Source organism: Scyliorhinus canicula, chromosome 15 (assembly GCF_902713615.1).
Source record: "Scyliorhinus canicula chromosome 15, sScyCan1.1, whole genome shotgun sequence".
Taxonomy (NCBI): domain Eukaryota; kingdom Metazoa; phylum Chordata; class Chondrichthyes; order Carcharhiniformes; family Scyliorhinidae; genus Scyliorhinus; species Scyliorhinus canicula.
In genome coordinates, this window is record NC_052160.1 from 66,253,140 (window position 1) to 66,280,085 (window position 26,946).

The 26,946-nt window shown below is 46.3% G+C and overlaps 1 protein-coding gene across 5 annotated transcripts in view; it reads left to right on the forward strand.

Annotated features, from left to right (window-relative positions):
- Nucleotides 1–26,946, forward strand: part of LOC119978690 (protein tweety homolog 3-like) — a 286,190-nt gene that overhangs the window by 109,211 nt on the left and 150,033 nt on the right. For all 5 annotated transcript variants that reach the window (XM_038820488.1, XM_038820484.1, XM_038820483.1 and 2 more), the window contains exon 3: nucleotides 23,367–23,478. In XM_038820488.1, the coding sequence (XP_038676416.1) occupies nucleotides 23,367–23,478 (112 nt within the window). The remainder of the gene's footprint in view (nucleotides 1–23,366; nucleotides 23,479–26,946) is intronic.

Genomic DNA, 26,946 nt, shown 5'->3' on the forward strand with positions numbered 1-26,946 from the left:
ATGACACACAGACACTCAACCAATAGGTCAGTAAGATAGGACACGACCAATGGGCATTCACGATACACACAGAGGTGACACTACCACAGGGGGGCATTACACCAACCCATATATAAAGGAACAGCACACATGATCTTTCTCTTTCCAGTGGAGACACTCGGTGAGTTCAGACACAGGGTTGATTCAACATCACACCCACCACGTGGATTGTAGCGGACTGATTCGTCAGTTTGAGTAGCTATAGAAGGATTAACAGTAGTGGCGAATCAGAGTAGGAGAATTGTAAGTAGTTTAATAAACGTGTTGAAGTTATCTCCACGTTTGAACCTTCCTTTGTCAGAGTGAACATCAAGGAAGCCGTTTATGCTACGCCAAGAGCATAACAAGACTCAAGAGTGGCTCGGCAGTACCATCACAGCTGCTAGACTGGGACTGCGGGAACCAACAAGAGGGGAAAACATACTGAATCTCATCTTCACCAACCTGCCTGCTGCAGATGCAACTGTCCATGACAGCCTGCTTTCCTCTGGAGGTCCCCAGCAACACAGATTTCAGCCTGTAGCCAATACGAATCACTCCATGTGTTATCAAGAAACGGCTGAAGGCACTGGTTACTGTAAAGGCTGTGGGCCGTGCCAGTATTCCAGAAAAAGTGTTGAAGACTTGTGCTCCAGAACTTGATGCACCCCTAGCCAAGCTATTCCAGCTGCAACACTGGTATCTCCCCGGCAATGTGGAAAATTGCCCAGGTGTGACCTGCACGCAAAAAACAGGACAAATCAATCCCAGCCAATTATCGCCCTATCGAGCATCAGCAAAGTGATGGAAGGAGTCATCAACAGTGCTATCAAGCAGCGCTTACTCAGCAATAACCTGCTCACAGACGCTCCCCCTCACGGCCGGTCCTCCTCTGGGCTTACCCCTCCCTCTTTCTGGTTCCACCCTCTCCTCGAGACCTCCTCTTCTCCCACCCCTCAATGTCTGACAGCTTCCAACCCTCTTTGCAACCAAGCAGCTGCTGCCGCCACTCGGAAGAATTAGATGCTGAACCTGGAAGGACTGCCCAGTTCGGCCTGGTACCAGCCAAGTCATTAATCTTCATGATCCCTACATCGTTTTAACGTAACTGGTGTTTAAATTGCTTTGGGGGAAGGTGGGGGGCAGCGGCGGGGGCATGGTGGCATAGTGTTTGGCACTGCTGCATCACGGACCTGGGTTCAATTCAATTGGCTGCCTGTGTGGAGTTTACCCTTTCTCCCCTGTGTCTGTGTGGGTTTCCTCCCGGGGCTCTGGTTTCCTCAAACAGTCCAAAGATGTGCAGGTTATGTGGATTGGCCATGCTAAATTGCCCGGAGTGTTCAAAAGGTTAAATGGGGTTATGTGGGGTTGGGGGGGGGGAGATGCGTGTGTGTGTTCATGAACAAAAGTTGGAGCATTTTTTATTATTTAACTAGCCTGAGTTAAGTACAATAAATATTATTCTCTCTTTTTTTTAAATTTCAGGGAAAACCCTCACCCTTACTCCCCTGACCAAAACATAAATGGCCACTAACAGATTAAATACATAATTCGGGAGGAATTTCATTCCACAGTGAAGCTAGAATGTAGAACTCTTACCATACGCACTGGGTACAAAAGATACAATTAAAATGGAGGGTTGGTGCATATGTGTGAGAGAGAGAGACACATGGGTAATTTTGGTAGACGTAATTAAAGTGGGAGACTTGCACGGAATATAAATGCTCCCAAAAACCATTTGTGGTGAATGGCCTGTTTCGAGCTCTGCATTCTTGTGAGAAAACTCATAGATTATTTTTTTAAAGTCCTTAGTCAGTAATTTGGATGAAAAAGTAGTCAGCATTGTTCAACCATGGAAGGCTGGAACAGATTTCCGAGTTTGCAATTTTTATTTTCGTGTTTCAGGATGGAGCACAGGAAACCATCTGGCATAGATAAAGTTTTGTAGGATCTTTGTGAAATTCTCCAATGTGCAGCTGCAGCATGAATAAGAACTAATGCAGCTAATTGTGTTCTGTTGCAGCAGAGCATCTGACATTTTAAAACACCTTGGGCGCGATTCTCCGCCCCCCACGCCGGGTGGGAGAATAGCGGGAGGGCCTCCTGACATTTTTCACGCCCTCCCGCTATTCTTCTCCCCTCCCCCCCCCCCCCCCCCCCGACTCACGCCACGAATCACCGCTCGCTGTTTTTTACGGCGAGCGGCGATTCTCCAAGGCCGATGGGCCGAGAGGCCGGTCCTTCACGCCCGTTTCAACACGGCAGCAAACACACCTTCTCGCTACCGTCGTGAAACGGGCGCCAGATGCCCGTTTGGGGCATCTAGAGGCCCGATTGGCACGGGAGCACCACGACTGTGCTCGGGAGGGGACAGCGTCCAAAACGGACGCACTCTTTCCCCTCCGCCGCCCGGCAAGATCAAGCCGCCACGTCTTGCCGGGCGGCTGAGGAGAAAGACGCCAACTGCGCATGCGCGGGTTGGCGTTGTCCAACCTGCGCATGCGCGGCTGACGTAATCGGCCGCGTCGTCCGCCATGACGCTTGACGTGCGGCCTTGACGACCGTCGTCAAGGCCGCGCCGCCGTGACGCACGGGGCTACGCTCCTAGCCCCGCCCGGGGGAGAGAATCGGCCCCGGAAGTGGCCGTGAAGGCTGCCGTGGGTCACAGCCTGTCCCACGGTAGCCTTTTCGATTCTCCGCATTTGCGGAGAATCGCGCCCCTTGCCTCTCATTTCTCACCTTCCAGCTCACCAAGTAATTTAGTAATAAAATAAATCTGGCATTTTCAATCTTTAATGAAGTTTGGGTCGTAAGGTTTCAGCATCTGGTCCCTGGATTCAGCAGTGACTTAAAAACCTTGGGTTTGATTGAAACCAAAGATTAACTGCAGATTTCATTGAATATGAAAATTAAGAATTCTTGGAACTGCATGACATTTTACTGAAGCTGTGCTTATTAAGTAGTAACAGTTGGAATAGAGTGTGCTACACTAGTTGGAACAGGTAGTTGAAATTCATAAGGTTTGCATTTGTCACAGAATTGTTAGGTCGCAGAAGGAGACCATCGTGTCTGCTGTACCAGCTCTCCGAATGAGCAACTGTGTCACTGACTGCCATTCCCCCACATCCTCCTTGTAACCCTATATATTCTTCCTTTTCAGATAACAGTCTAATTTCCTTTTGAATGCTTCACTTGATCCTGCCTTCACCAAACTCACTGGCAGGACATTCCAACCCCTAAGCACTCTGTTAAACTAAACTTTCTCCATGTGTCGCTTCTGCTTTTACTAATTACTTTAAATTTGTGCTGCTTCGTTCTTGATCCTTTAATTAAGCGGTTCCCTCCTTCCTCTGTCCAGATCCTTCATGATTTTTAATACCATCATCAAATCTCCTCTCAATTTTTTCTTTAAGGAAACCGTTCTACCTCTCCACTCTGTTTTTCTAATTGAAGGTCTTCATCCATGGAACCATTCTTGTAAATCTTTTCTGCACCCTAACTAATGCTTTTAGACCCTTCCTAAAGTGGGTGCCCAGAACCAGATGCAAACTTTAGCTGAGGCTGAATTGGGGACTTGCTTTTGTACTTTGTGCTCATGTAGATAAAGCCCCGTGTTGTAACTTTACATAAACTGAACAAAAGAAATAGATTGCTGATGCACGTGAGTTGGATGCAACATTAACAGAGGTTTACTAAATAGGTCTTCACTATACAAAGACTGGTACAAGAGCAAAAACCCACGAAGCAACTGGTGGCATCACGCGTGTCACGTAAATCTGTTCTTAGAACATAGAACATAGAACAGTACAGCACAGAACAGGCCCTTCGGCCCTCGATGTTGTGCCGAGCAATGATCACCCTACTCAAACCCACGTATCCACCCTATACCCGTAACCCAACAACCCCCCCCCCCCCCCCCCCCCCCCCCCTTAACCTTACTTTTTAGGAAACTACGGGCAATTTAGCATGGCCAATCCACCTAACCCGCACATCTTTGGACTGTGGGAGGAAACCGGAGCACCCGGAGGAAACCCACGCACACACGGGGAGGACGTGCAGACTCCGCACAGACAGTGACCCAGCCGGGAATCGAACCTGGGACCCTGGAGCTGTGAAGCATTTATGCTAACCACCATGCTACCGTGCTGCCCCGCAATGTCTCTTAAAGAGACATTGCACGGAACAACATGCTCTGCATTCTTGTGAGAAAGCTCATAGATTTTTTTAAAAAGTCACATATGTAGCATCCCTCCCCCTTTTACTTCTAGGGCCCAACATAACTAATAACTAGTATTTTAACATAGTCAATTACATATATTCACAAGTGCAGGCATCAAATTATTGCATTGTAATAACACAGTCAATAAGATAGATGATCAAATATTTCTCGCTGGTTGCCTATACACTTTTGGGACTTTATTATTCTCGACCTACGATATATTTTTGGGTTCTCCAAAGTGGAAGGTATTACAGTCTCTTTTTCCAAGGGAGAACGAGCAGTAGCAAGTATTTCTGACGTGATCTCTTCTGCAGATGAACGAGACGTTACCACAGGCAGATGGAGCGGAGACAGTTACCTCCTGAGGTAGCACTGGCACACTAGTGTGTGTTGATAATAATTGATCTGCACGGCATCTCCGCACGAGTTTGTCGTTTGGAACGTGTAGGAGGTTGGACCAGTCTGAGCTAATACTGTCACAGGATCTCACTTCTCACAAGTGGTGTTTCTGCGTACTAAGACTCGTTCTTGTTGAAATGTACATTTCCTTGAGCTACTTTCTTGTCTCAAGATCTGTGACTGTTGGTTTCGCTGTACTATGTCAGATGTCTCCTCTGGCAAGAGTAAGTCAAAGATAGTCGACAGCTTCCTTTTTATCAATACCAAAGCTGGGAAACTTTGTGCAGTTGCATGTGTCGCATTTCAGTATGTTGCTAAAAGCTTCTTCACATGGTAACGAATTGGTTCTTGGAAGATTTCAGTGCATGCTTCAAGGACTGGGCAAAGCTATCAGCTAAACTATTCATGGATGGGTGGTGTGGTGCTGACCTTATAGGCGGGATTCTCTCGGCTGACAATGGAATCGGGAAACGTGATAGTTTTTGATGCCAAAATCATGGCGGGTGCTGGTTTCACGGCAAATCACAATTCTCTGGTGCCTCATCAGCGGCGTCAATGCATTCCTTCCAGGAATGCATTCTCCTGCCAGAGGCCCCCGCGGTGCCAGATACCGAAAGGATCAGGGGTGCGGGGATTGGGGGAAGGCATGTGGGGGCAGGGTCCGCAGTGCCAACCAGGGCCACCTTGTACACCATTGAACTGGGTTGGGCAAGGCATACGCACCATACTAACCTGTTGGCCTTTCACCTCCTGCAGACAATTGATATTGGAATATAGCCAGCAGTGGTGGCTTTCCTGCTAGTCGCTGCAGCCCTGGGGGGTATACTGTGGCATACGAGCTGCAGCTGCTCGAGGAGGAGGAAGCTGCAGCAGCGGAGTATGTCCCATAGGAACAGGAGGCAGCCACTGAGGATGGAGTGCTGGCTGCCCAACATGCTGAGGAGGAGAGGCGCAAAGGAGGTGTCACATGAGGCTTTGTGGGTGCTGGCAGGGCCCGTCATTCATGGACCTGCCAGGACCATTTGTGGACCTGCATGCTGCTGAAAACTTTGGCTGAGCAGGGGGACAGTGCAACATATCTGCCAGATTATGGCACTCCTGGCACTGCGGAGGAATAGGGGGGGGGAGGTCACCCACTCCCGGTGGCTGTCGAGGCGAAGGTCGCCCTGAACCTTTACACCACGGGGTTCTTACAGTCGCCGAGTGGGGACCATCCGGGATCTCACCGAGCACAGATGCATCAAGGGGCTGGTTCAGCACACTGGGCTAAATCGTTGGCTTGTAAAGCAGACCAAGGCAGGCCAGCAGCACGGTTCAATTCCCGTACCAGCCTCCCCGAACAGGCGGCGGAATGTGGAGACTAGGGGCTTTTCACAGTAACTTCATTTGAAGCCTACTTGTGACAATAAGCGATTTTCATTTCATTCATCTGCGTTGTCATGGAGGCCCTATATTCTCAGTTGGCGCAATACACCCATTTCAGTGAGGTCCGAGCTGACCAGCATGCCTGGGCAACGGAGTTTGCTGCAATTGTCGAGATGCCCAGGTTCTGGGGGTGATCAATGGGATGTGTGTTGCCATACGAGCACCTGCAGATGACAGGTCGCTCTACACAAACCGAAAGGGGTTCCACTCGATGAACATGCAGTTGGTCTGTGATCATCAGATGCGCATCATGCACGTCTGCACCAAACCCCTGGGCAGTATGCATAGCGCCTTGATCCTGGCATACTTGACAATTCCCAGGGTTGGTAGTAACAGCAGGTGGGATGGAGAATGGTGACAATACACTCTGCAATGAGCTCTGGTGTTCCGGCGGTTATGGGCGGCCTTCTCCTGGGTGGGGGTATAGACAATGCACAGTTAGACCGTTCGCTGCATGCAGCCCAGGGGGTGGATAGCTGATGGTTTCAGTGGCCAGGGCGGCCGGTATGAGTGTTGGCATGTGGAACAGGGTAGGGGTTTGGCTGCCCCTCTTGGTGAGGGGGGTGGTGTAGCATTATGTGTGTGTGGTTTAGGGTTTGGCGCCAGTGGCACAGCTGTCTAGTCACCCTGGCTGCCCTGAGGAGGTCATGCAGTTTCTTCAGGCACTGCTGGCCGGTCCGGACGGCTGATGGCGCTGACAGCCTCTGCCGCCTGCGTCCAGACATGGCGAATGGCAATGGCTGGCAGCCTCCTTCCCTGGCCGGGGTACAGGGTCACCTGTCACTCCTCCAAGGCATCTGGCAGGGCCTCAAGCTTGGTGTCCGTAAAACGGGGAGCCGCTCTCCTTGCTGCCATCTTATTGGCTGGGATGGTGTGTATGGGGAGTGAAGTGTGGTAAATGCAGCGAAAGGGACAATGGTGGAAAATCTCAGCAAGTCTGGCAGCATCTGTAGGGAGAGAAAAGAGCTAACTCCACACATCTTTAAGTAGTCTTCAAACTCTTGGGCTGTAAACTGTGGCCCAGTGACGCTCATTATCTGCTCAGTTTTCCTGAATTTCTCAATGCTCTCGAGTTTCTCAATGGTTTGTTCTGCAGTGGTTGACTTCATTAGGACCATCTCAGGCCACTTTTAATGTGTGTCTACAATGACCATGGACATGTGCCCCTTGAATGAACCAGCAAAGCCAACATGCTGACATTGCCACGGCATTTTAGGCCACTACAATGGATGCAATGGGGGCAATGGTGGTGCGTTCGGCAAATGGGATTATTATTTAAACGATAAAATATTAAAGCATGCCGCTGTGCAGAGAGATTTGGGTGTGCTAGTGCATGAGTCACAGAAGGTTGGTTTACAGATGCAACAGGTTATTAAGAAGGCAAATGGAATTTTGTCCTTCATTGCTAGAGGGATGGAGTTTAAGACTAGGGAGGTTATGTTGAAATTGTATAAGGTGTTAGTGAGGCCACACCTGGAGTATTGTGTTCAGTTTTGGTCTCCTTACTTGAGAAAGGACGTACTGGCACTGGAGGGTGTGCAGAGGAGATTCACTAGGTTAATCCCAGAGCTGAAGGGGTTGGATTATGAGGAGAGGTTGAGTAGACTGGGACTGTACTCGTTGGAATTTAGAAGGATGAGGGGGGATCTTATAGAAACATTAAAAATTATGAAGGGAATAGATAGGATAGATGCGGGCAGGTTGTTTCCACTGGCGGGTGAAAGCAGAACTAGGGGACATAGCCTCAAAATAAGGGGAAGTAGATTTAGGACTGAGTTTAGGAGGGACTTCTTCACCCAAAGGGTTGTGAATCTATGGAATTCCTTGCCCAGTGAAGCAGTTGAGGCTCCTTCATTACATGTTTTTAAGGTAAAGATAGATAGTTTTTTGAAGAATAAAGGGATTAAGGGTTATGGTGTTCAGGCCGGAAAGTGGAGCTGAGTCCACAAAAGATCAGCCATGATCTCATTGAATGGCGGAGCAGGCTCGAGGGGCCAGATGGCCTACTCCTGCTCCTAGTTCTTATGTTCCTTACCCGTGCACATGGCTGGCACAATCCTGTTTTCCTTCTACCTGGGCATCAATTTCTGGCCACCAAAAGTAAAAGTAGCTTTGTGCTAGTTCCTTTATTCAAACTACACCCGGGTGTCCTTCAGGTAATTGCTCCAATACTCTTTGCCGCAAACTTGGAGAAATAATTATTCTCATCCCCCACTCCAGAATCCGTCCTGTGCTGTTAACTCGCGTCTCCTGGAAATGTGCAGTTTTAATTCAGGATGTTTTCCTGTTATCCTCCCTTTTAATACCATTTCCAGTATCTTCAGGGAAGATACTGGAAATGGTATTAAAAGGGAGGATCATTTTTGGTTTGTCTTTGGACTTGCTGCAGTCACTGGAACATGGTCTATGTGAACAGTAAAAAAATATTATCATGACTAAGTGGTATTTGGCCAGCTGGTAAAGGCAGATGTGATAATGCCTCTGCATTGACATGATTTTCTGACAGACGATATTTGATCTCGCAGGAATTAGTAGATAGTATTTAAGACCATCGTTGGAGTCTCCTTGCAGCCAGCGAAGGGATACCTTTGTGTGGCCCAAAAATAGCTGTTTGGGACCTGTGGCCCGTCAGCATTATGAAGTGACAATAATACAGATATTGATGACATTTCCATACACCAAATGTAGTACTCAGTGCCTCCTTCTCCAACTGAGCATAGTTAGATTCTGCACTTGTTAATGTACGAGATGCAAACACTATTGGTCTGTCTTCCCCTGAAGGCAGTTATGTGTGACACCAACGCTGCAACAATATGGCAAGGCATCACAAGCATGTTTAATGGTAACTTTGGGTTGAAATGCACCAACACTTCTGACTTCTTCAGTGTTTCATTTGTTGGCTGATCTGCTTTTTCACATCAGGGGCTGGATTCTCCATTTCAGTGACTATGCCCCCACGCCGTTGTGAAAACTGTGGTCTTTTATGCCAGAAAAACTGGCATCAAAAGGCCACAGATTCACATCCCTGCAGGGGGCTAGCAAGGATCCATCGTGGAGCCCGCAGCTCCAGCTGCAGATATGGTCCCCTGCACTTCCGGGTCAGAGGCCGTGTGTGAGCACGACGGCGGCATCCAGCGGCTGCACCGTGCTCCATGGCGGACTCAAACCGCGGAAATAGTGTCCCCGATCAGCTGCGCATCCGACTTCGACTGCCCGCAAAATAAGAACCCTGTCCTGTATGAGGCCCCCCCTGCCTTCCAATTGGCCCGCTCCCGACCGTGGCGGCCGCGGACTAAGTCTGCAGCCGCCACGCAAATATCCTGAACAACAAGACCAGATTAGAAATACGCCGTCGGGACTTCGGTCGGTCGAGGGCTGGAGAATCGCGGAACCGGCGCCGGTCCTGATTCCATGTGTGAAACTGGATTCTCCACCCTGGTGCCGAACGTGATTTCGTTGTCGGGGAGGATCCAGCCCCAGATATCCATTGCCATGCCCGTTTTGCGCATAACAATGTGTGTAATGGTTTCAATCGTGTTGCCAGATTCTGTACCAATTTTCCATAGTCATTGATTAACCCTAGGAATGATCCAAGTTGAGTGATATTCGTTAGTTGTGGAACCTCCTTAATAGTTTCCAACTTTTTAGGTGCTTTGTGTTCAACTCTTATTGTCAATGGCATGTCTTCGATATTGTACGGATGTCTGAAAGAAATCACATTTAGCATTCCTAACACGATGCCCATGCATCTGAAGGCATTTAATTGTGGCTTCCAAGTGTCATCTGTGTTCTTGTTCATTGGTGTTGGTTATCAATATATCATCTAGGTAATACTGTTCTGCCTGTAAGCTACTAATGATCTAAGGACCATTGAGACAAAGCTAGTGTAGCAATCTCTTGTAGCGGAATAGTCCTTTGTGAGTGATGAAGGTGAGCAAGGATTCAGCTGCACTATCATTTTAGGTAAGCCTGCGATAGGTCAGTATTGCTGAACCTCTGTTCTCCTGCGAGGCCTTGGAACAAATTCTCAATCAATGGTACCAGGTATTGATCCTCACATAGAACCGGATTGATTGTTGTCTTAAAATCTCTGGAATGGCCGGTGCTATAGGGGTTGCCCAGTCAGTCGTAGTGGGGGGATTTGAGACTCCTGTTTCCACCGTCGCAGTTCAGATTCAACTTTTGGACGTAGAGCAGGGGATACTGCTGTAGCCGTGAGGCATTTCAGTTGATTATTTTCCCTAATCTTCAGGGACACTTGTATTCCTTTCATGGGCGCTGTGTGTCTCCTGAAACACTGCTGTATTTTTCCATGATGGTGTGCGAGTCTAACTTTGAATCAACTAAGCTGTTCACAGCACTGCAGATCAGTTTAATCCTTTCCAGCCAAGAGCGACCATAGCTGGAAAACTTCCTTATACCACTTGGACTGGGAACTCGCGGTTGTCCATTTAGCTTAACCGTGACTGTGATGTAACCTTTCAGAGGCACTATTTCCCCCATATAGGTCCTCAGGATCACATATGCTGGCTTCAAAGGCAGGTGATTACGTTTCCATTCATAGATGGCCTCATGAATTAGGGAGACAGCAGCCCCTGCATCAACCTCCATTTTGATAAGTTGTCCATTCAGTTTTGGGACTGCCCAAAAATGGTGTGAATTACCCTGGACTGAGAGTATGTTCAGCTTCAGTTCTTCATCAGAATGAAGTGCTATAGTATCACTGTAGTTGTTCTTTTCTTCCACATTGTGAATTTTCTTCATTGAATTTGTTTTGCCCCTTCCTTTAAGTGGGTTCTGTGCCTTCCTTTGAGCTTATTCGAGCAAGCTCTAGCTGTGTAGCCAGTTCTGCCACAATTGATACGTTGGCTGTTCTTGCTCCAGAATTCAGCCGGTTGCTAGGTAGGCTTCTTCTGGACGACAGCCATTTTATGGATCCTTGTGCTTGCTCTGAACTGAGAAACCTCGTTGGCTGCAAGCTCCATTAAAACAGCAATATCTAATGCAGTCTTCAGACTTTGATTACATTCCGTTAATAGTCTTCTTCGAATGGCCCCATTTTTCAAACCACACACCAAGTGAGCTCTAATTGTATCGTCTAACGAGTAGCCAAATTCGCAAAACTCTAAGTTGCTCGAGGGTTACGATGACTGTGCAATATTTTCCCTTTCTAACTGATTCTTTTGATGCAATCAAAACCTCTCCGCAATATTCAATGGCTTTGGTGCAGAATGGTCTTTGAATATTTGAACAAATTCTTGATACGTCTTACTCCCGGGGTTTTTCGGGCAGAACCAAGCTTCCTAAATTGAAAGTTTTAGCTTACAATTGTATTTGGTAATGCAGGGACCTAAATATCCTTATTGGCTAGATTCCAAAATCTTATTGGCTAGAAAATGATAATGGAATCTTTCCGAGTATGACTTCCAGTTCTGAGTCTTAATCAAATAAGCCCATGGGGCTGGTTTAGTACACTGGGCTAAATCGCTGGCTTTTAAAGCAGACCAAGGCAGGCCAGCAGCACGGTTCAATTCCCGTACCAGCCTCCCCGAACAGGCGCCGGAGTGTGACGACTAGGGGCTTTTCACAGTAACTTCATTGAAGCCTACTCGTGACAATAAGCGATTTTCATTTCATTTCATTTTTCATTGCACCAAAATTTCCCACCATTTAAAAAAAAAATCTTTATTGTCACAAGTAAGCTTACATTAATACTGCAGTGAAGTTACTGTGAAAAGCCCCTACTCACCACATTTCTAGTTGTATAGGAATGGTTTCCCATCTTCCCTTAAATTAATAGTCTTTCATTCAATCTAGTTGAATTCCCAATTTGTAACAGCATTGCAAGCTGAGAATTTTTTCTTTTCTCTCCTCTCCACCTCTGTGTCTTCTGTACGACACATGGCAAGCTCTGCAGCCTGAACTCCTCGGAGTGCCGGTCTAAAATCGGAATGGGCCCTCTGAATGTTTTGCCCAAAACCCTTACCAGTTCTGATGCCAAGTGCAATTTCTGACTACTTGTTAATTTGCTTGATCAATGGACCTGTTGAAGTAGCTCAACTCTTCTATATCGGCCGTTGAAGTTTAGCCTCTTTTCTTCCTTGTGAAATGTTTTTTTTGATCCCATCCTCATCATCAGTTTTCTTTTTGTAAACTGTTATATCTTTAGACAAGAGAACAAAAGAAATAGATTACTAATGCACATGGGTTAGATGGAACGTGAACAGAGGTTTATTAAATATGCCTTCACTGTATGCTGCTGCGAGACTAAGAACAAAAGCTTACAAAGTAGCGAATGATGTCACGTGACTTGGTTCTGAAAGAGATTTTGTACACAACCACAATAACCTAAATATATAAAACCCCATTTACTGTATGTTTATTACCTGCTCTCTCATCTGTCCTGCCACTTCAATGTTTTATGCACATACACATCCAGGTCCATAAGACTATAGATGTAGGAGCAGAAGGAGGCCATTCAGCCCATCAAATTTGCTCATGCACTTCCTTTAGAATTATGCCTTTTATTTTATATTGGCATTCCATGTTCTTCCTACCAAGGTGAATCACATCACATTTCTTGACATTGAACTCCATCTGCCACCTGTCCACCTTTCCAGCAACTTGTCCAAGTCCCTTTGAAATTCTACACTATCCTTCTCTCAGTTCACAATACTTGTCACCTGCACACCAAAATCTAGTTCATTAATATATAGCAGGAAAAGCAAGGGTCACAATACCCTTGAGAGCTCAAGTACAAACTCTGCCCCAGCATGAAAAACATCCATGAACCACTACTCTGTTTTCTGTCACTCAGCCAATTCTGTATCCATGTTACTACTGTCCCTGTTATTCCTTAAGTGTGGCACTGTGTAAAACATCTTTTGGAAGTCCATGAACACCACATCATCAGCATTCCCCTCCTAAACCCTCTCTGTTTCCTCTTCAAAAAGCTCCAACAAGCTAGTTAAATGTGTTCTCCCCTGAAGCAATCCATGCTGGCTTTCCTGAATTAACCCACATTTGTCCATGTGACATAATTTTGTCTTGAATTATTGTTTCTATAAGTTTCTCCACCAACAGAGTTAAATTGACTGGGCTGCAATCGCGTGGCTTATTTTTACACCCTGTTTTGAACAAGGTGCAATATTAGCAATCCTCCAGCCCTCTGGCACCACCCGAGTCCGCGGAATACCTCTGCAACTTCCACCTTCACTTCTCTCCTGTATCCTTGGTTGCATCTCAAACAGTCTCAGTGCCATATCAATTTTTAAGTACAGGTAACCGATCCAGTATTTCAATTTGAAACCCATCTGGTGCTTGAATTACCTCCGCTTTTACTATTTTCCTCAAGACAAATTATTCATTAAGTACCTCAACCATGCCCTCTGCCCCCATGTGTAAATCCCCTTTTTGGTCTCTGATCAGCCCTCCTCTCCTTTCCACCCTTTTACTATTTTTATGCCTGTTAAAGACTTTGGGATTCCTTCTTGTGCTAGCTGCTAGTCTCTTCATACCCCTTCTTTGCTTCTCTTGCTTGCTTCTGAAACCTCCTCTAAACCTTCTGTATTCTACAGGGCTTTCAATTGTATTTTCACTTGTCATAAGCATAATTTTTCATCTTTGTCTTAATTGTTATCGCCTTTGTCGTCCAGGGAGCTTTGGATATGTTTGCCCCAACTTTCCCTTTTGAGGGAATATATCTTGACTGTGTCCAAACTATCTGCTCTTTAACAATAGTCCATTGATCGGCTACCGTTTACTGCTAACCTTTGGCCCCCAGTTTATTCAGCCCTAATTCATTTTTAACCCGCTGAAGTTGATTTTCCCCAGTTAATCTTCCTTACTATGGACTGTTCATTGTCCTTTTTCACAATGATACGATGATCAGTGTCTCCTAAATGTTTGCCTAATGATATTGATCTACTTGGCACACCTAGTTTACAAGAACCAAGTCATTGAACCAGAAACATATTGCTGTAGAATGTTTTGCTGAACACACTCTAGGAACATTTACCTCTCTCTGCCCTTAACACTACTGTTATGCCCGTCCATATTTGGATAATTCAAATCCGCGATTATAAGCACTCCACAATTTTTTGTAATCTCTGAAATTTCTTTGTTAATTTGTTTCTATGCATAAGCAGTGTTTCTCTCATTTCTTTTAGTTTTAGTGGAAATGTTTTACCTGCTTAGAAATGGTTTTAATATCTGTGACGCAATGAATGGTTTGGGTCTGGAATACACTGCCTGGAAGTTTGGTGGAGGCAGGTTCAATTGAGGCAGTCAAAAGGACATTAGATGATTTTCTGAAAAAAAAACACAAGTGCAGGGTTACGAGGTAAAGGCAGGGGATGTGGCACTAATTAAAAAAGTTCGTTTGGAGAATTGGTGCAGACATGATAGGCCGAATGGCCTCTTTCTGTGCCGTAACAATTCTGTGATTCCATCCCACTAGTTGATGGCCTATAGACTACACTTAGCAATGTAATTGCACTGTTTTTGTTCCAGAGCTCTAGCCAAATAGATTCTGTCCTTGATCCCTCTGGGTGAGATCCTCCTTTCATGCCCTCCTTTATCAAAACCACCACACCTCCCTCTTTTCTTTCTTTCCTATCTTTCTTGAATATCTTGTATCGAGGGATATTTAACATCCAGTTTTTTTGAGGTAGGTCTATGTTGTAATCGCAACATGATTGCACATGGTGATCTGCGCCTGTATGCCACCAATCTCACTTACCACACTCTATGCGTTCACATCATGCATATAACCCTGATTTAGATTCTCAGTTTCTTCTTTTACTCTGATCCCACCTATTAACTTTTTAATTCCCTTCTCGAGTGCAATCTATTCCTCCCCGTATTCTGTGCCCCTTGGTATTCCTCTCTAATATTACCTCCTGGTTCGCACGTTCGTGCCGAGTTTGTTTAAACCGTCCCCAACAGCACTAGCAAAATGCCCCTCCAGGAATTCTGTCCCAGCTCTGTTCATTTGTAACCTGCCTGTTTTGTACACGTCCCATGTCCCCCCGGGCCTGCAGCTATAGAAAGCCCTGCCTTTGGTAAACTATAGAATCACCTAACACTATTACACTTCCAGATTTCCTTATACAGCTCAGCCACCCATGGTGCCATGGACTTGGCTTTGGCTGCATTCCTCAGATGAATCAGCACTGTCATCAACATTCAGACCAAATACTTAGAGAGTGGGATGCGCTCAGGAGGCTTCTCTAACCTGCCTGTTATTTTGACCGTCTGGTGGTCGCACCTTTCCTCTCTCCCCGCATGCTCTTAACCTTGGGGTGGGGCGGTGGAAAGATATCTATAAATGTGCTATCCATGTATCTCTCAACTGCTGCTTAAGTTCTACAACTCCGAACTCAAGCTGTTGCAACTGAGGGATCTTCCGACACAAATGATTGTCCAGGATGTGGGAAGCACCTGGGAGTGCCCACAGAGCACAGAATTTGCGATCTCGAGGTTGGGACAGCCTGCCGTTTCTCTAATTATTAACTGATGACCTTGTTGCTGCAATTAAACCTTAATTACATAGAAGATAGAACATACAGTGCAGAAGGAGGCCATTCGGCCCATCGAGTCTGCACCGACCCACTTAAGCCCTCACTTCCACCCTATCCCCGTAACCCCGTGTAACCTTTTTGGTCACTAAGGGCAATTTATCTTGGCCAATCCACCTAACCTGCACGTCTTTGGACTGTAGGAGGAAACCGGAGCACCCGGAGGAAACCCATGCAGACATGGGGAGAACATGCAGACTCCGCACAGACACTGACCCAGCGGGGAATCGAACCTGGGACCCTGGCGCTGTGAAGCCACAGTGCCATCCATTTGTGCTTCCCTAATGCTGGTATTAAACGTTATTAATGAATATTAAAGCTTAACCAATATTAATAAAACTTAAAACTTTAGGTATATTGATAAACCCTTGCAACGCCTTCACAGTAATAAACATTACTTAAGAATAAATGATGAGACTCGTTAGCTCCAGACTTGTTACTAACAGTTAATTTTTTAAAGTTCCCAATTGTTTATAGTCAGCCCTTGAGCAGCAATGCTCATCAGCCAATCACATTGCAACTTTCCTGTGATGTTACTGCTCACTTCTTTTCGAAGCTCAGGGTGCTCCTAGATTTTTCTGCCTCTGGAACTCTTTGGCCTCCTCTGCACCATAATGATTCTGTGACTAATATCTCTCAGGTCTCTTCTCTGCTTTTACAACCTCTTGCTGGGTCTCTCCCTCTCGCTGCCTCTCACTCGCGCCTCACGTGCTTTTCTATTCTCTTGCTGGGTCCCTCTCTGAAGTACTTTAAAGCATTCTATACATTTAATTTTTTGAAATGCGGTAAGTATTATGTGAAATGCTCGCACCGTTTAAATTTAAAGGGATGATTGTATGGTTGTATATCTTTGTGATTTTCCCAATAATTTTAAAAATATTTTGTATGAATGCGTGGGATTGTAGCACATCTGTATGAAATTCACTATAATTTCATAAAGACTATGGTTTACAATCCAAATATTAGTGATGTTACATTTGTTTATAGGTTAAAAGAATATTCACTAGAATTTCTGAACTTGGACAGGGTTGTAAAACCAGGGATATTGGATTTATTTAATGTATAGGAAAATCAAGCAAGGTTTTTTTATAATGAGCTGACAGATCCGATTTGACATTGTCTGTTTTATGCTCCACCCTTCAGTCCATTGTTTCCATCCAGTTTTTCAGCAACTATTTTAGGTGAAATGGTATATGTGAAGAATGTCTTGCTCTTTGCAAGAAAAATATTAAAGGAGCTCTCAGCAGGGAACAAAATACAAGTAGAACAAGAACAAAATTTGCCACACTAATGTTTTATAATTTATGATTGTAGAAGAGTCAAATTAACTGAAAAATCAAAACTTGTGACAATTAATTTGGGGAGTAGGAAATATTTATGTACTAATATCTTTTTTAAAATAATATTTTATTAAAGTATTTGAACATTTTTAGAACAGTAACAAAAACAATGACATATGCATGGTAAAATAAAAATTCCCCCCCTTGCCCCCAGCCCAATCTTCACACACCTCAACCATACAACAACAATCCCTCTGCTGATGTTTTTAATCTTCCCCGAGAAAGTCAACGAACGGCTGCCACCTCCGGGAGAACCCTAACATTGACCCTCTTAAGGCAAACTTTATTTTCTCGAGACTGAGAAACCCAGCCATGTCACTAACCCAGGTCTCTACACTCGGGGGGTTCGAGTCCCTCCACATTAATAAGATCCGCCTCCAGGCTACCAGGGAAGCAAAGGCCAGGACGTCGGCCTCTTTCGCCCCCTGAACTCCTGCCACTCCAAAGATGCCAAAACCCTCCAACCTATACCTGCTAAAAAAAGGGCAGCATGGTAGCATGGTGGTTAGCATAAATGCTTCACAGCTCCAGGGTCCCAGGTTCGATTCCCGGCTGGGTCACTGTCTGTGTGGAGTCTGCACGTCCTCCCCGTGTGTGCGTGGGTTTCCTCCGGGTGCTCCGGTTTCCTCCCACAGTCCAAAGATGTGCGGGTTAGGTGGATTGGCCATGATAAATTGCCCGTAGTGTCCTAATAGTAAGGTTAAGGGGGGGAATTGTTGGGTTACGGGTATAGGGTGGATACGTGGGTTTGAGTAGGGTGATCATGGCTCGGCACAACATCGAGGGCCGAAGGGCCTGTTCTGTGCTGTACTGTTCTATGTTCTATCGCTACCTCCAGACTCGGCACCACCCGTGTTTTTAGCACTGTGGGCATTGCCTTAGCAAAACCCTGCCAAAACCCTCCAAGCTTCGGGCATGCCCAAAAAATGTGGACATGATTTGCTGGGCTTTCCGCGCAGCTCGCACACCTATCCTCTACCCCGAAAAACTTACTCATCCTAACCACTGTCATGTGTGCCCGGTGGACTACCTTAAATTGTATCAGGCTAAGCCTGGCACACAATGAGGAGGTATTAACCCTGCTTGGGGCATCCGCCCATAGACCCGCCTCTATCTCGCCTCTTAGCTCGTCCTCCCACTTGCCCGTAAGCTCCTTCACCGGAGTTTCCTCCGCCTCTCTGAAAGCTCCTGGTAAATATCCGATACCTTCCCCTCTCCCACTGGAAATTACTGTATCCTGTATCCCCTGTGGCGGCAGCAGCAGAAAGGCCGGCACCTGTTTTCTCAGGAAGTTGCACACCTGCAAATACCTAAAACCATTCCCTGGAGTCAGTTTAAATTTCTCCTCCAAAGCTTTCAAGCTGGGAAAGCTCCCATCTATAAATAGATCGCCAAACCTTCTAATTCCTGTCCTCTGCCAACTCCGGAACCCGCCATCTAGCCTACCTGGTACAAACCTGTGGTTGTTATAAATCGGGGTCCAAATCGATGCTCCCTCCACTCTCTTATACCTCCTCCACTGCCCCCAGATCCTCAGAGCTGCCACCACCATCGGACTTGTGGAGTATCAGGCTGGCGAGAACGGCAGAGGTGCTGTTACCAATGCTCCCAGAATGGTGTCTTTCCATGACGCCGCCTCCATCCGCTCCCATGCCGACTCCTCCCCCACTACCCACTTCCTAATCCTGGCTATATTAGTCACCCAATAGTAATTGCAGAAGTTCGTCAGCGCCAACCCACCCTCACCCCCCGACTGCGCTCCAACAATACTTTCTTCACTCGCGGTGTTTTACTCGCCCACACAAAGCCCAAAATAATCTTATTCACCCGCTTAAAAAGTTCTTGGGGATGAAGATGGGGAGGCACTGAAAGACAAACAGAGATATCATAGAATCACAGAATTTACAGTGCAGAAGGAGGCCCATCGAGTCTGCACCAGCTCTTGGAAAGAGCACCCTACCCAAGCCCACACCCCTACCCTATCCCCACAACCCAGTAACCCCACCCAATACTAAGGGCAATTTTGGACACTAAGGGAAATTTAGCATTGCCAATCAACCTAACCTGCACATCTTTGGACTGTGGGAGGAAACCGGAGCACCCGGAGGAAACCCATGCAAATATGGGGAGGATCGTCATATTCACGGTCTGGACCCTCCCCGCCAGTGATAGCGGGAGCATGTCCCATCTCTTAAAGTCCCCTTCCATTTGTTCTACCAACCGGGATAGGTTTAACTTGTGTAGTACCTCCTATTTCCGGGCCACCTGGAGTCCCAGATATTGAAAGCTCTTCCCTACTATTCTAAGCGGCAGCTCTCCCAGTCTCTTCCCCTGCCCTCTTGCCTGGATCGCGAACATCTTGCTTTTCCCCATGTGCAATTTATACCCCAAAAAATTGCTAAATTCCCCGAAGGTTCTCATCACTTCCCCCATCCCCTCCAACGGGTCCGAAATGCACAAGAGCAGGTCATCTGCGTAGAGCGAGACCCGGTGATCCAGAAATTGCCTCATCCCCTCCACCCCAGCCGGGGGTTCCGACTCATATAATTTACTATAAAAGTCCTTAAACACCTCGTTCACCCCCGCTGGGTCGAGGACAGTATTACCATCTCAATTCTTTACTTTACCTATCTCCTGGCCGCACCTCTTTTCCTGAGCTGGTGCGCCAACATTCTGATTGCCTTTTCCCCGTACTCATAGATCGTCCCCCTTACCGTCCTCAACTGTTCCACCGCTTTCCCTGTGGTCAACAGCCCAAACTCCGCCTGTAGCCTCCGCCGCTTCCTCAGTAGCCCCTCGTCCGGGGCCTCCGAGTATCTCCTGTCCTCCTGGAATATCTCCTCCGCTAATCTATCCCTCTCAGCGCGTTCCACCTTTTCTCTGTGGGCCCGTATCGAGATTAATTCCCCTCTGACCACTGCCTTCAAAGCTACCCAGACCGTCACTGCAGAGACCTCCCCCGTTTCCAGGTAGTTCTGGATGGACTTGTTAACCCGGCCACAGATCGTTTCGTCCGCTAGCAACCCCACATCCAGTCTCCACAGCGGGTGTTGCCCTCTCTCCAAACTAACCTGTAGATCGTTTCGTCCGCTAGCAACCCCACATCCAGTCTCCACAGTGGGCGTTGCCCTGTCTCCAAATTAACCCGTAGATCCACCCAGTGTGGGCCATGATCCGACACTGCAATTGCCGAGTATTCTGTATCCACCACATTCGGTATTAGCGCCCTGCTCAGCACAAAAAAGTCGATGCAAGGGTATACCTTGTGGACAAGTGGGAAAAAAAGGAAAACTCCTTCGTCCTCGGCCGTACAAACCTCCATGGGTCTACTCCCCCCATCTGTTCCATAAACCCCTTCGATTCCTTTGCCGCAGCCGGCCTCCTCCCTGTCCTGGATTTTGGTGGGTCCAATTCTGGATCAATGACTGTGTTGAAGTCCACTCCCATGATCAGGTTATGTGACTCTAAGTCTGGGATCTTACCTGACACCCGCCTCATAAATTTCCCGTTGTCCCAATTCGGAGCATGAATGTTCATAAGTACCACGCGACCCCTTCCAGCTTCCCACTCACCAATTCACCATTATGTACCTACCCCCCCTTGTCTGACACGATTCTTCCTGCCTCGAATGCCACTTGTTTGCTGATCAAGATCGCGACCCCTCCCCTGGTCTTTGAATCCAGTCCTGAGTGGAACACTTTAGGTGTGTCTCGTGTAGCATTGCCATGTCCACCTTCAGTTCCCTCAAATGCGTGAACATGCAAGCCCTCTTGACTGGCCCCCCTCACATGAATGAACATTTTAAAAGCATCACATTCCCCAGTAAACAAACAACAGGAAAAAAAACAGTGAAGAAACAACCACTTTCGAAAAATTGTCCCCCAAAACGCAGAACTAAATTCAAAGCCCCCCCCACCCCCCAACAAGGTCCCTACCAGACAGATCAACTTTTAACCATCCACACAGCCCATTATTTCACGTAGAATTACTTCAAGTTTTACAATCCTGCACCACAAATCGCTGCCACAGTACTTCTCCAAGGCTTGTGTCTTTTAATTCGCGTCCAGCTTTATTTCTTTAATAAAGGTTCATACTTCGTCTGGCATTTCAAAGTAGAAGTCCTGTTCCTCATGTGTGACGCACAGACGGGCTGGGTACAGCATCCCAAACTTCAACCCTTTCTTAAAGAGGGCTGTTTTTGCCCGATTGAACCCAGCTCGCCTCTTGGCCAAATTCGCTCCCGGGTCCTGATAAATGCGCAACTCACAATTCTCCCACTTGCTGCTCCGTTCTTTCTTGGCCCACCGCAAAATGTGTCCCTTGTCCATGAAACGGTGAAAATGTACCACCATGGTCCTCGGCGGTTCGTTCGCTCTGGGCTTCCTCGCGAGGGCTCTGTGTGCTCTGTCCAATTCCAGAGGCCGAGGGAACGCCCCAGCCCCCATTAACTTCTCCAACATGTCCGTCACATAGGCCCTCGCATCTGATCCCTCACTGCCTTCAGGGAGGCCAACAATCCTGAGATTCTGCCTCCTGGAACTATTCTCCAGGTCCTCCAGCTTCTCCGGCATTCTTTTCTGGCGGCCGTTCATCATCCAAACCTTGTTTTCCAGCACGGTTATATATTCCTCGTGCTCGACAACTTTTGTTCGACCTCCTGGATCGCTCTCCCATGGGTTTCCTGATTCTGAACCACTTGATCAATCGAAGCCTTGATCGGGTCCAGCATGTCCTCCTTCAGCTTGGCGAAGCAATCCTCGAAAAAACTTCACCAACTACTCCGTCGTCCACTGTGTCGTCTCCCCATGGCTCTTGCCCTCCGCCATGCTGTCCCGTGTTATCAGCTCTGCTTGCATCTCCCTTATAGGACTTTGTCGTCTCACACGACCACTTCTGGTCCAATTCTCCATACACCGGAGGGGGATTTCTCCTTACTGTCTCACTCTTCACTGCTTTATCCCATAAAATCTGAAAAAAAATATGGGGGGAAAAAGTCCAAATGTCCCTTACAGGTGGGAGCTATCAAATGTGCAACCTACCCTTCCATGGCCGCCACCGCAAGTCTCATTTATGTTCTAATATCAACCAACAAAGTGAATTTAATCATGGAATAGAATTTGTCAGTGCAGAAAGGAGCCATTTGGCCCATTGAGTCTGCACCGACCACCTGAAAGAGCACCTACCTAGGCGCACTCCCTCACACTATCGCTGTAACCCCATCTAATCTGCACAACCCTGGACACTGAGGGGCGATTTTAGCATGGCCAATCCACCCAACTTGCACATCTTTGTACTGTGGGAGGAAATTGGAGCACCCAGAAGAAATCCACACAGATATGGGGAGAACGTGCAAACACACCCAAGCTCAGAATCTAACCTGTGTCTCTGCTGCTGTGAGGCAGCAGTGCTAATCATTGTACCACTGTGCTGTTGGTTTTGTTTTTGGCTGTCTTCAGTTGAAAGCAGGCCCTGCAATGTTTTATTGGCAACATGGAGGGAAACATTTGAGCGTCTTCATGACGCATGCAGATGACGTTTTTGTGGGGTGGTAGTAACAAATTTGAAAATACTGTTATTAACGGTCTCCAAACCATATCTCAATTTGTACTGTTTTGATGCAATTGTATAGAGCCTTGGCATGACTGCACCTGGAGTATTGTGGACAGTTTTGATCATCTTATTGAAGGAAGGATAAACTTGGCATAGAGGGAGTGCAACAGAGATTCACCAGACTAATCCCTGGGATGGCGGGGTTGTTTTATGAGGAGAGATTGAGGAAACTGGGCCAGTATTCTGTAGAGTCTCAAAAGATGAGAGGTGATCACGTTGAAACTTAGCGGGTGTGACAGGATGGATGCAGATTGGATGTTTCCCCCTGGCTGGTGAGTCTAAAACCAGGGGACATAATCTCAGGATAAGGGACGTGCCATCAAAGACTGAGATGAGACGGAATTTATTTCATTCAGAGGGTGGTGAATCTTTAGCATTCTTTACCTCAGAGGGCTATGGAAACTCATTCATTGAGAATGTTCAAGATAGCAATTGATAGATTTCTGAGGACTAATCATATCAAAGGATATCGGGAAAGTGGTGTTGAGGTCGATGATCCGTCATGGTTTAATTGAACGGCGGAGAAGGCTGGACAGGCTAAATGGCCTACTCCTGCCCCTATGTTCCTATGAAAGGTGAAGTACAATCCTTGTCTCTCAATAGCAGTGGGATTCCTCTAATCTTCGTCAGAGGTAGCTCTGCCGTAAAAGAGATGGGTAATTTTGTCAGAATATCTTTTTGCATGTTATTTTTTAATATTCCAAATCATGAAATTATATTTGGCAAAATTGTTGAATTTAACAGATTTCATCTTAATGGAATTTCTTGCTTTTTCAGTGCGGGAATTGCTGTTGGTTTCTACGGTAATGGTGAAACCAGTGATGGAATTTTCAGACTTGCCTACTCGATGAGACATGCGAACCGCACTATAACAGGAGTCGAGTACCTGGTAAGTACCAACTTCCAGGAAGTGCAGTTTTTCCACAGTTAGGAGTCTATGAAAATGATGGATTGGATTCTTAAGAAAAAAAAATGTTCACCATTTGTGAAGTCACTGAGTAAAATGCGCTCATCTTGTATTTATTGTGGTATTGAAAGTTCTAACTGCTTGCAAACCAAACTGTCAAACCTTGTTTGGGGCAGCACGGTAGCATTGTGAGTAGCAGAATCGCTTCACAGCTCTAGGGTCCCAGGTTCGATTCTGGCTTGGGTCACTGTCTGTGCGGAGTCTGCACATCCTCCCCGTGTGTGCGTGGGTTTCCTCCGGGTGCTCCAGTTTCCTCCCACAGTCCAAAGATGTGCAGGTTAGGTGGATTGGCCATGATAAATTGCCCTTAGTGTCCAAAATTGCCCTTAGTGTTGGGTGGGGTTACTGGGTTATGGGGATAGGGTGGAGGTGCTAACCTTGGGTAGGGTGCTCATTCCAGGAGCCGGTGCAGACTCGATGGGCCGAATGGCCTCCTTCTGCGCTGTAAATTCTATGTAATCTATGTTGTAGTGAGCTTGAATTATATCAGTTCTTTAATGCAGCTGAAAATATTAATATTGTTTCATGAATGCCTGTTGTGTCTGGCGTCATTTGCTTAACAATAGCTAAATAGGACTTCTAATGGGATCTATCTTAATTCTATGCCAATTGATTGGATTGCAAGCTAAAGAGATTTACAAATTGACTGTTTCCTGCTGCTCTTGGTGATAGAAATGGAACAGGAGGCAAATGAATTACAAAGACAACTTCATGCAACAAAGACTTATCTATGCATGATATAGCAGCATTCGGAAGATACATTAGAAAATACTGCAATGGTGTTGAAAGTGCAAACTGTAGGTCCCAGGTTCGATCCCGGCTCTGGTTCACTGTCCGTGTGGAGTTTGCACATTCTCCCCGTGTCTGCGTGGGTTTCGCCCACACAACCCAAAAATGTGCAGAGTAGGTGGATTGGCCACGCTAAATTGCCCCTTAATTGGAAAAAATAATTGGGTAATCTAAATTTTAAAAAAAGAAAGTGCAAACTGTATCGAGCAGCATGGTGGTGCAGTGGTTAGCACTGCTGCCTCATGGCGCCAAGGTCCCAGGTTCAATCCCAGCTCTGGGTCACTGTCCTTGAGCAGTTTGTTCATTCTCCCCGTGGCTGCGTGTGTTCGCCCCCACAACCCAAAAGATGTGCAGGCAAGGTGTATTGGCCACGCTAAATTGCCCCTTAATTGGAAAAAATGTATTGGGTACTCTAAATTTAAAAAAAAAGAAAGTGCAAACTGGTGTCGCTGATCAGAAAGCGTTGTTTGACATCCAATTTTGAATGGGACGCATTTTGCTTAATGTCCGGTATAGCATAGTTTAATCATTCCGTCAGGTTAAATTAAATCATTAATGTTCTTTTAATATTTTTCTATGGTGAATCAGCCTCTCCATGTGTTTTTGTCGACTTAGCTTTGTCCAAACATTCCTTTAGAATGGATTTCCAACTGTCATTTTTAAAAATGAAAATGCCCGATCTCCTTTTCCTCCCCAAAGATAACTCTGTGTACATCTCCTGTGTGACTTCATTTAAATCTCTCTGTTTAAGCTTCTGCTGGTCTCAAAACATATATCCCAAACCAAAATTATGGAGAAAATGTTCTATCACTATCACTACTGTCTTAGCTGGTGCAGCACAGTAGCATAGTGGTTAGCACAATTGTGTCACAGCTCCAGGGTCCCAGGTTCGATTCCCGGCTTGGGTCACTGTCTGTGTGGAGTCTGCACGTTCTCCTCATGTGTACGTGGGTTTCCTCCGGGTGCTCCGGTTTCCTCCCACAGTCCAGAGATGTGCAGGTTAGGTGGATTGGCTGTGCTAAATTGCCCCTTAGTGTCCAAAATTGCTCTTAGTGTTGGGAGGGGTTACGGGGATAGGGTGGAGGTGTGGGCTTGGGTAGGGTGCTCTTTCCAAAGCATTGGCAAGGGTGCAGAGGAGATTTACCAGGATGTTGCCTGGTATGGAGGGAAGATTTTATGAGGGAAGGCTGAGGGACTTGAGGATGTTTTCGTTAGAGAGAAGAAGGTTAAGAGGTGACTTAATTGAGGCATACAAGATGATCAGAGGATTAGATAAGGTGGACAGTGAGAGCCTTTTTCCTCGGATGGAGATGTCTAGCACGAGGGGACATAGCTTTAAATTGAGGGGAGATAGATATAGGACAGATGTCAGAGGTAGGTTCTTTACTCAGAGAGTAGTAAGGGCGTGGAATGCCCTGCCTGCAACAGTAGTGGACTCGCCAACATTAAGGGCATTTAAATGGTCACTGGATAAACATATGGATGTTAAGGGAATAGCGTAGATGGGCTTTAGAGTGGTTTCACAGGTCGGCGCTGTTATGTTCTGTGGCCTCCCATCTCCATAAATTTGTTATTCCTATTGTGTCATGCCATACTAAGTTCCATTCCCCTATTTCATAAATACTTGTGTCCCACAAACTCCACTTCCTTAAGGGCCCTCCCTAAAATGCACTTCTTTCACTAACATGAGTGGGGGAAACCTGAAAATTCTAGGAACGCGGGTTCTGATAAACGTGATGACAGAAGTTAATTTCTTTAAAATTTGTTTCCCAACAGACACTTAACAGCCTACTGTTGCTTTTAAAAAATAAAATCAGTCTGCTGAATTTAGCTACTTGTTTGCGGGGGGCTGGGGTTAGTAAGATGGTGATGGCGGATGATGGGAGAGATGGCAACGGCGAGGAAAGGAAGGAAGGAGTAAACAAATAGCGCATGTGAATTTTGTTCATTTTCAAAAACTTGCAGGGTGTCACCATATTTCCAAAATAATCATATATGGGAGAAAAAAGGTGTTCAAAGTATCTATGAACAGACGCATTAACAGAAATGTACTAACTGAAATGTTTTTCAAGCGAAGCTGTATTAGTTCAGTTTATGTTTTGGTCAATGTGTTCTGCATAGCATACCTGAAACATGATCATGTGAAGAATTTAAGTAAGGTTTCCTATCTCATCCGTTTGTCACATCCACCCCTGGCAACCATTTACATAAAGCGATGTTAGGAACAGTGAGCAAAATTTTGGTGAAAGAAGTTGATTTTAGGGAGGGCCCTTTGGAGAAGGAGATGGAGAGGCAGAAGCACTTAGGAAGGGAATGGGTGAATGGGGTGGGGTGCAGGGACCACAAATTTATGGAGATGGGAGACCATCTAGCACAGTAGCGCTGCTGTCATGATAGAGAATTTTGTTCAGGATTTTGGTTAGGAGTGTAAATTTTGACAGTGGCAGAATCTTAATTTAGAGATTTAAATGGTGTCACAGGGGAGGTGTACTCTGATCCGGGAGGGAAGGTCTGAAGAGGAATAGAATATGGAGCAATTACTTGTGGTGTTGGAATGATTATTATGTGGAGTTTTGTCATTTAGATTATCAAATCATAGAA